Source organism: Cupressus sempervirens, chromosome 6, assembly GCF_028749045.1.
Source record: "Cupressus sempervirens isolate cs-2001-9-10 chromosome 6, ASM2874904v1, whole genome shotgun sequence".
Classification (NCBI taxonomy): Eukaryota; Viridiplantae; Streptophyta; class Pinopsida; order Cupressales; family Cupressaceae; genus Cupressus; species Cupressus sempervirens.
In genome coordinates, this window is record NC_143123.1 from 94,472,301 (window position 1) to 94,483,517 (window position 11,217).

General features: G+C 35.2%; 1 protein-coding gene across 1 annotated transcript; it reads right to left on the reverse strand.

Moving 5' to 3' along the window:
- Positions 1-2,533: 2,533 nt before the first annotated feature.
- LOC149551380 (uncharacterized) lies at positions 2,534-3,577 on the reverse strand. The gene has a single exon (XM_089786891.1). It carries the CDS (start codon positions 3,523-3,525, stop codon positions 3,052-3,054), a length of 474 nt encoding a protein of 157 aa, XP_089643017.1. The 5' UTR covers positions 3,526-3,577; the 3' UTR covers positions 2,534-3,051.
- Positions 3,578-11,217: the final 7,640 nt, after the last annotated feature.

Sequence of the window (11,217 nt, forward strand, 5' to 3'; positions counted from 1 at the left end):
ACACACACAAAACAAATGATTTTCATATAACTACTAGTGAAAAGGACCTAGAAAAAATAATGGGGTTAAAACCCTTGAGCAAATCAAAAGTGTGGGAAGTAGCACTCTAACATAATAAATAAGTATTAAATGCTACCAAAGAGCACTCACAAAAGGTGGAATGATTGTACCAACATCAAGATTCAAATATGTTACGGGTCTCATTTCTTGATAGGCTAATACAACCTTTGGTAGCAATGTAAGGCTATTAAACATGATAAACTACCTAGTAGCATAACATAAAATTCACTTGGAATGATTTGTATTATGTATATTTAGTAGAAATTTCATTTGTATACATAGTATGATCGTCATGAAATTATCCTTAATTACCATTGTTTAATTTTAGCATGATTTACATAATAAGAAACAAAGAAAAAGAACAACATCTAATTCATTTTGACATTAATTCCCTCAAATTATTTTAGAAGGTAACCTTTTATAGGATTTCTACGAGGTACATTTTCTTATTTCATCATGTATTTTTCTAATATTAAGCTTACGATTAGCGATCTCTTTTAATTGTATTGAGATTGAGTGAACGTTGCCATCTGTAGAATGAATACCTTTAATAATTGATCTTTTGAAGATCAACCTACTTTCTTCTTAGGAATTTAGAAAATGGAGCACTATTTTAATATAATTATTCAATGACTTTTAAAGAATTTTATATAGAAATAAAGGGATATTTTTAAAAAAACACATAAAAAAATTGTGGTTATCTCCTAAGGGTGGGTCATGAGGTCTACATATGTGGTGAAAATAAAAGCATATATTTTTGGAGATAATTTTCTTTAAAAAAATGAATTCCAATCAACTATTTGGTCGACCCTAGCTACTTTGATAAAAAATTAAAACCATTTGAAAGTGATGTATTTGATCATGACATGTTTAGACATTTGATTTAAATAGTTATTTCCCTTTTCAAACTTTTTTTTGTGTGAAATTTTGACAATTTTAATCCAAATTCATTTTGAGTTTATAGAAGAAGATGTAAGTGATGTAGAAGCATCTAGAGGTATAAGGGCAATCCTATGTCAACCCAAAAAAAAGTACCTAGACATAGTTTCTATTTTGTGTGTTTTCATTTCTAGATACCCATTTGGGTCAAATAAAGGTTCCAACTCTCACAGTTACACTATTAGTGTTCTAGGTTAGAGTATTTAAGAACCTTGGGATACGTGTAAATGCCAAAAAAAGGACTATGTAATTGAGCCATAATTATGGTGAGTTAGAAGGTGTAAATTGGAAGGATGATAAAAATTGTAATTTAGAACATTCCAGAAAAAGAATCAAGTCGAAAGGATGCACGGTTTGAAAGTTATCACAATTTTTTAGTTTCTGGAGACCTCCTAAGAATGCTTCAAAGTCAAGATTGAGGCATTAAATGAGCTCGTATGGGCCTGAAAAATGGGGGACGAGTGAAATTGTATGACTATAGAGCGCTTCGAGAGCTTTTCAAAAATGTAAATGGTTCGTCAATCGAAGCTACAATTCAAAAGTTATGCCTCTCAAAAGTTCGGCTACCATTTCTAGACTCTTCTAATTTTGCACCGACTTCTAAAGCGACTTCTAGAGCCTTCCATTTTGGCGGTGGATGCCAACTAGCACTTTCTAGAATGTATTCCTAGTCCTTAACCTTTGGGATCTATTTAAGGACATTTCTAGCATTGTAAAAGGCAGTTCGGAGTGGAGTTTGAGAGAAGGTATTGGGAGAAGAAATTATCTCCAGATTTCTACTATTGTAAGCCCATAGGGCATGTTTTGTAGTCTGTTTTCTCTAGTCTATGTGTACTAGCATATTTTCATAGTTAATAAAGTTTTCCCTTCCTATTGTGTCCATTCTGTGCTTGGGTAGTGTCCCCATCAATAAGATGATCCAAAGACCTTCTGAATGATCATGACTCCCCACACTCCACTTTTTCTTGTTGTACAATTTATTTTATTAATGCTATGTTATAAACTTGTGATCTTGATAGTTATTTCATTTTACAACCTTATCTTATTTGAAAGTTGGTCTATCTTATCTAGCTATATTTGTTTGAATGCTTACTTCATGCCACCTATCATTTATTGAATGTTATGAATGTTACTTTTTCTAAATTTAACAATAATGATAAAATTAGTTTAAAAATAATATGTACACAACACACAAATTTATATTAAAAATACATTAGCTTTTAGGAAGAAAAAGAAAAAAAATAGCAATCAAAGATAAATTGGGAACCCATTTATATAGTTTTTTTAAGGGAACACATCAATATTATTGATTGGTCTCAAAATACTCTCACAGCAAACACAACCTTTTAGACCCCCATATGTTGAAGAATACACGTAGGCTTTTCAAATGATCTGTAGGTTTCAAAAGTGTTTGAATATTTGCTTTCATATTTGCTGAGACTCTGCGTACAATTTGTAACAATGTTCATATTACATTCACATGCACATCAAAATGGAGACAAAATCTGAGAGAAAAACTAAGACAGCTACACACTTTCTCTTTTAACTTCAATCTCTACTTTGAACTCATAATAATCACACTGGGTACATAGTCCATCGTTGAAAGAAGACGAGAATGACCCATTATTACTGATCACTCCTCCAAAAAGACAAACGACTACAGTCGATTAACACAAACATCACTTTAAGCAAATAGATTTGCGAAACACATACATATATGGAATAAAAAAACATCGAGACCCTTTCATTGCTGGTGAAGTCAAATAGGTCTGAACGAGCGCTCCATTTGTCTGTTGATGAAATTCAATGGCTCTGAAAAAGAACATCATCTCTCTACTAATGAAGTTGAATCGTTCCAAACAAGCCTACGAGAAATCCAGGATAAGAAGTCTATTACATGGCTCTGACACCATAAGAAATAACGTTGGGAGCTAAGTTAGACGAAATAGATACTGCTCAAACAACTAAACAAGGATACCTCCACAGAAAGGAAAATCACAGTGACACACAACACTACCCAAACCCAAGTAAAAGACAGGAGACTGAAAGCGTTCAATTTGAAGAAGCGAGCTTCTCGAGATTGTTGACAATGCCAACAAGAACATACTTCATCAGGCCCTCGGTCTCCTCTTTGGAGCGCCCTTCAACGGCGTTCATCTTGTACGACCACTTAAACAAACAGTTGCCGTGCTCCCCTGTTTCAAAGAATGCAAAGGTTGCTTCGTACCCAACATAGCCAGGCAAGTCGGTGTCGATGGTGAGAATGGTGCATGAGTGCTTCGCATCATCCTGAGCGGTCAGCTCTTCCAACAGAAAAAAATCATTTGGCACGGATGGCATTGTTGTAATACAGCGCCGCACAGCGCCCAGACCATTATCGGGCTTTCCTTCAACTCTTTCGGTAGATTTTACGCCCGGAAACCACTTGTGCTCCTCGTAATAGTCGGTAACAATCTTCCACACTTCCTCCAGAGGACCTGCGATCTTTGCTTCTACACTGCCCTCCCAAAATTTGGAGCTCGCCATCTTCTTTCCTCAAAGACAGGGCAGTGCAAATCAGATTTTGTTTGTGCGACATTTCGGAATCGCTGGCAGATAAATAGGTGCAACGATTTGAATAAGATTAAAATAAAAAGATGCCATTTTGGCTTGACTTCCATACTGTTTGATTCTAGCGTTTTGTCCCTTGCATGTATTTTGACTGTGGATATTTTAATGAGAGAGAACTGGATATTTTAATGAGAGAGAACTGGAGCAGGTATAATGTCTTACTCACTTGTAGATTTGATTTGAAATGAAAACTTGAACTAGAACTAGAATATCTCCATTCTCTCAAACGTTGAGTAGAATGAAATGATCCTATGTTTTGTCTTTACTTGTTTATTACGCCGTAGGCGTTCCTCATATGAAGTGAAGGCCATTGAATACATCACAATCATTCAATACTAATTTGCGTGTCCCCTCCGAGAGACAAAAATCTTCTCATCCTACCAGTGACCATTAGTCTATTAAAAAAAATTATTCTTATCTGGTTATAATTAAATTCGCAGGTTATACGAAGCAGGGCATGCCCAACTTCAGAAGAGGCAGCTCTGAGCATTACGCTACTCTCAAAATAAAGTCTATAGGATATGTAATTTTTAGCAGTACGATTTGTATATGTAAATTGTCGTTTGGCTATTTATCTTTCATCTTGTAAACTGAGAATGAATTTTAGGATGGAACTGAGAATTGTAGGATGAAACTGGGAATTTTATAGTCATATCCATCCCCATTGTTTCTTCTATAAGAAGCACGTCCCTTAAATGGAGGGAAAGAGTTTAAACACACAATAATTGGGAAAGGGGTAAAATGCAGTGAATATGCTGACTGACTAAACGCAGAGAGTCCCTGTGATTAACGTGTTGAGAAAGATAAGAAGAAGAAAAAGGAAAGGAAAAGTGGTTTTATAGTCCACGACACTATGCCATAGTTTTTGGGTTTACATATGGTGAGAGTGATATGGGACTACCTCGTACTCTTTTTCGAGAGGCGTTTGGCACTACAAATGAGGCGTACATACCTTACCCCCTAGTGGGATTTGAACTTGTGACTTCTCTTACAAGAGTACAAGAGTCAATCATAGAATTGTATTTCAATTATTTCTTAGATTATAGGTGTAATGAGTGTATTTGATAAATATATTTTTTATTGATTATTGGTTGAAAATATTTATTATTCAAATTAGAGTTCTTAATTAGCATTCAGTAGTTGTTGAAATAGTATAAGATCTTTTAGATCTATTGTGTGTCCCTATCAAATTTATTATCTCTTGGGTACAGGTTTACAAATGTACTTGTAAATAATAAATGAAGTATCATTACAATCTATAAAATCACCTAAAAGTTAGTTCTCGTATTTTTTTTTAAAATCACCTTGATAATATAACTAATAGTAATAAGCTCTCATTTTAAATTACACATAAAAGTCATTATAATTATAATGTGTATATGATTTGTTTCATTAATTTATAAAGAAAATTTTAGCTTAGCTTAAATTAGTGCATGACAAATCTTAACTTGAGTCACTCAATCTACAGTTTAGTCAAGCAAGTTGTTAGGGGTTGAAGACTTTGAAAACAATGCACCAAGTTTAACAACTATGCCCGAACCTTATTTTACTTGTACTTGTTAAAGAATTTATATACCACTAATTTTCTCAAAAAAAGGTCATTTTTTTTTTTTAAAGAGTTGCATGAATATTTTTCACACCAAAATTGAATTTAAATATTAGGGTATGTGTAGGATCATGGTCAACCAAAGTATAGGCTTAAGTGGCAATGAAAAAACAACAAATTAGGGTTATGGCCTTAAGTGGCAGTGAAAAAACAACAAATCATAGTTATGTTAACTTGACAAATAATTTTAAAGTAGTTATGGGCTTTATATCAAAAAATTGTGAGAAAACAATATGTAGGAAATTGAATGTAGTTTCTAAACTACTAGAACTTATCTAGAGAAAAAATTATTTGATTTGTCAAAATTTTGGATTTTAATATAGTACTACAAAAATTTATTTTTTTCGAAAGGGGTTCAAATGGGTCCCTAGTGGTCCTAGGACCCTTAATGACATGTGTTGCCATGGAATGCGTCGAAACGGGTCATAGGTTATCCTATAACCTCTTTCAACCCATTTAAATAAATAAAATAGGCACCTAGGGGTCCTAGGACTCCTAGGGACATATGTTCTCATGAAATGTGTCAAACCTATGACCCCTTTCGACAAAGCGGTCATAGGTTATCTTATGACTCCTTTTGACCCATTCAAACAAATGAAATAAGGACATATGTTGTTATGAAATGCATCAAAAGGGGTCATAGGTTATCCTATGACCCCTTTCGACCCATTCAAACAAATGAAATAGGTCCCTAGGGGTCCTATGATCCCTAGGGACATATGTTGTCATGAAATGTGCTAGAAGGGGTCATAGGTTATCCTATGACCTCTTTTGACCCATTTGAACAAATGAAATAGGTCCCTATAGGGGGCCTATGACCCCTAGGGACATATGGTGTTATTAAAATGCATCATAACCTATGACCCATTTCAACCCATTTGAACAAACAAAATAGGTCCCTAGGGACATATGTTGCCATGAAATGCATCAGATTCATTCAAACAAATGAAATAGGTCTAGACCCCTAGGGACATATGTTGTCATGAAATGTGTCGAAAGGGGTCATAGGTTATCCTATGACCCATTTGAACAAATGAAATAGGTCCTTAGGGGTCCTGGTTGTCATGAAATGTGTCAAAATGGGACCCCTTTCGACCCATTCGAACAAACAAAATAGGTCCCTAGGGGTCCTAAGACCCCTAGGGATAATTGTCATAAAATATGTTGAAAGGACCTATGACCCCTTTTGACCCATTTGAACAAGGGAAATAGGCTCAGGCCCCTAGGGTTCCTATGACCCCTAGGGACATATGTTGTCATGAAATGCGTCGAAAGGTGCCATAGGTTATCTTATGACCCCTTTCAACCCATCGAACAATTGAAATAGGTCCCTAGGATCCCTAGGGATATATGTTATCATGAAATGCATCGAAAGGGTTCATAGGTTATCCTATGACCCTTTGCAACCCATTCGAACAAATAAAATAGGTCCCTAGGGGTCCTAGGACCCCTAGAGACATATGTTGTCATGAAATGCATTGATAAAGGTCATAGGTTATCCTATGACCCCTTTTGACCCATTCAAACAAATGAAATATGTCCCTAGGGGTCCTAGGACTCCTAGGGACACATGCTATCATGAAATGCATCAAAAGGGGTCATAGGTTAAGGTCATAGGTTATCCTATGACCCCTTTTGACCCATTCAAACAAATAAAATATTTCCCTAGGGGTCCTAGGACTCCTAAGGACACATGTTTTCATGAAATGCATCGAAAGGTGTCATAGGTTATCCTATGACCCCTTTTTTCCTATTCGAACAAATGAAATAGGTTCCCTAAGGGTCTTAGGTTTCCTAGGGGTCCTAGGACTCCTAGGGACACATGTCACAATTCAATGGGTCAAATGGGCTTGTGGGCTAGCCCACGACCCCATTCTACCCATTTGTATAATTTAAAATAACTAATTTATATTAAAATTCATTGAAAATCATTAAAAAATACAAGAAAAATGTTACCTGTATCCAATACTCGACCCTATATCCGATACCCATAATGGAGTAGTACAAACTAAACTCAAAACACAAATGCCAAAAACACTCTCGAGTTTTTTTTCCTAATTCCCATGTCACAAGTTTAGGTTATCCAATCTCACATTAGATACTCGATATGATATTGGGTACCCAAAAATGGATCAAATACTTGATAAGGTTTTTCCCAACCTTTTTGCCTTGGTATGAATATGGGTGGAAAAAAGTCAGAGCGGATGTTGAAACATTTTTAGATGTTTTTAAATTCTACATTTTCTACATCGCCACTTTTTGGCACACCATGATCCTGCACATACCCATTATCATTATTGACTGCTATAAGGAAATGACATCAAACAAAAATAGACAAAAATGTTGAATTATTTAGTAGACATACTCAAGAAATTGATTGTAGTACCTTAATTATAGAATTGTGTCATTAATATATTTATTTTTACTGATAAAATGTAGGCATATATTATCATGGAAATCTTTCATAACTTTCCACTTATACAATTAGTAAATTCATTATTATTATCAAATTGAAATAAATACAAGTAATCATTAAAAACTATCCATGAATGTACTAAAGATACAATAAATCAATGTAAAATATAAGACCATTCCATTTAAAATTCATGCTCCAATACATATACTGAATTGTACCCACTGCAATTATTCCTTCACTTTGTACTTATGCAAAAAAATTACTCACTACTGTCAAGAAACGGAAACAAATGCATATAGCAATGAAACCATTCAAAACTCAAGTGGGGATTCAACTAAAAGTGTGAACAACCCCTTGGTAGGATTTCAATCAACCACTTTCCTACCATGAGCAAGTAGCTTTGTGAATAAACTAAAATGTCTCCTAACTAATATGCAGAGTCTATCTTCAATTGTTTCAAGTAGCTACCATGATATTTTGAATAACTTCAAACAAACATATCATTCTTTTCCACATGTGGAAGAAATGAATGTCATATAACTTTTGAATAGTTGCACTGAGTTGGAGGGGCTATGCACTTTCATTAGGGAGATCTACTATGATCAACACTATGTAAATGGTGAAGCACCCTCCATAATTCACACATATGAGATGCACTCGAATAAATGTGAACATTTGTCTTGTCTTCCTAATATATATCCCACCAACCACTACCTTTATCAATTTTTATAATGTAAATAAAAAGGTTTCAATTTTCACAGTATGAAACCTAACTATAGACATGGATGTCCACATTTTCCACAATAAATAAGATAAAATTTCTCTTTAAATAAAATATTGTTATTGGAAATGATTGAAAAGATCATGACTGAAGGATAATGGAACTGGTAAAGAATGTTTTCAATCATTGTTTTGTCATTGATGTCAAACTTGCTACTTGCAAGAATGGCAATTGCTTTAGTGAGCCAAATATTATTAATTGGTTGATTAACAAGGATGTGGCAATCAATAAGATGTAACTAGAGTACCTAAGAGAAAAGGTTGAAGTTATGATGATGTAATGAAGTGCAAGGATCAGCTAAGCCATTGATGAAATAGTGTATTGATGACATACTCTAAGACACAGAAGATGGACACACTGAGACACATGATGTAAGGATTAACTAAGTGTCGAACAGATTCTGAGTTGAAGCCAAGCAAGCTCAACTTAGTGTATTCCGAGTGATCTTCATGTGCCAAGTGAATATCAAGTGCCAAGTAGTCTTTAGGTGCCGAGTGAAGATCAGGTGCCAAGTAGCAGAAAAGATAATAGGTGCCGAGTTAGTCTTCAAGTGCCAACCAAGATATAAGTGCCGAATGATATTGAAGTGCCGAGTGAATTTCAAGAGCCAAGCTTCATAGAATTTCTTCAAGTCCCGAGTGCCAGTAAATAACAATAAAAGTTGAGTAACACAAAAGGTGCCGAGCATCAGTAAATCAATGATGATAACTTGCTACATTATTTTGAAAATTCAAAGATTCACCAGATCTAAGCTGACATGGTAGTTATCTAGAATTTTGTGAACTAGATAAAAGATGAGAATGATGAGCTGGTGGCACAGAACACTATGTAAAACATTTTTTTGGTGAATGCTAATTAATTTATCATGAAGTTTCCAAAAGAAACAATTTGGAGGGAAAAACAATACCATTTTCTCAAGAGAAAATTAAGATTTGAGCGAGAAATGAAGAACAAAACTTCTTTATAAGGAGTTACAGGTCAGAGATCAAGTGCGCATGCATGAGAGGGAGTTGGTCATAAGTGTAAGAAGCCAAGAAGAGTAAGAATAGAGCATCAAGACTCTAAGTTGATCAAGTGACCAGAAGATTGCATTGGCATAACGAGTGGAAGAACTCAAGGAGACAGATCTTGAAGGGTGAACAAGCTGTCAGCACTGCAAAGGAGGAAAGCCAAGCAAAGAAGAGAACTAAAGAAGTGATTTGAAATCTCCAAGGTTGAAGTTTCAATCTATATCAAGTCAAAACCCTTCTAATACTTTGTTACCATTGTATTAGATATTGAAATCCTACATTGCTAGGTTAGCTTAACAGCTAGGTGGATAAGCCTCAGGAAAAGAATAGAAGATCCCCAGGAGAAGGACAAAGAGATCCTCAGGAGAAGGATAAAGAGATCCTTAAGAGAAGGATAAAGAGATCCTTAGGAGGAGGATAGGAGATCCTTAGAGAGGGATGAAATATTCTTTTGAGAAGGTGACTGAAAATCCCATGGACTTGGGTGAGCCTAATAGCTCTATGTAAATCCTTTAACAAGGTGATATTCCAAGTTGAATGTTCTTAAATCCTTTAACAAGGTCACATTTAACAAGGTGTTGTAGCCTTTAATAGGGTAGGCCTTTAATAGGGCAGACCATCAGAAGTGGTTGAAATCAATTGCGCAGTTATTTTGTGGGTATCATCCCCACTCCAATTTTACCTTCTTATTCTTGGAGGGTTTCTAGGTTATCAAATCCTTAGTGTTATGGTGTGATGCACGTTTACTTTTCATGGTTGTTTAATGTTTAATTGTATGCATTATAATTTCAGTTATGTGTCATTAAGGATTTGTAGAAAGAGTTTTATTGGACATCATTGGACCTTGGATAATTGATTCACCCCCTCCTCTCATTTATTCTAAATAATTCTAACAATTGGTATCGGAGCTCACTTCTTATTTGTTTCAAGGTACTAGTAGTAGGAAGATCAAGATGTCCAGGAGAGAAGTTCCCAAGCTAAAAAAAGATAACTTTGTTGCATGGCAAAGTCATATGAAGCTACACCTCGGATCAATAGGCGACTATGGACAGACCTCAATCACAGTTGATCATGTAGACCCTGCAGGACCCCTCACTACAGATGATATGAGCAAGAAAAAGGAGCACAATCAAGAAATGTTAGATATTACTTCAGCACTAAGCTATGCTAAGTATGATGACATCAAAGGATGTGATACATCACATCAGATGTGGAATACATTATCAAGAATCTATGAAGGAGATGACAATGTCAAGAGAGCCAAAAGAGAAAGCCTAAGAGGAAAATTTGATGATATGAAAATGGAAGAAGGAGAGAATGTTGCTCAATAAGGTGCAAGGATGAAGGAAGTAGTCAGTGCCATAAGAAGCCTAGGAGGACAGTTAGCAGAAGAAATAGTATGCAGCAAATACTTGAGAACTTTGCTTCCCATCTATGCTATAAAGAGTGTCAGCCATCCAAGAGCTAAGGTGTGTACCAGGAAACATAGTGACATTTGAAGGAATAATTGGAATACTCCCTGCCTTTGTGTTATCCTACTTTGACAACTACAAGCTAGAAAACTTTGAATTTGCATTCAAAGCTAAGATGATGATAAAAGACAATGATGAGGTGCAAACAAAGAAAAAGAATGGAAAAGAAAAGTATGTATCTAGTGACAGCAGCACTAATTAAGATGATGTAGACCAATTAGAGGCATTACTAGCAAGAAGATTTTACAGAGGAAGAGGAAAATTCAAAGGTAAGCTACCAATCATTTGTTTCAATTGTAATGAAGTTGGTCACATTGCAGCTA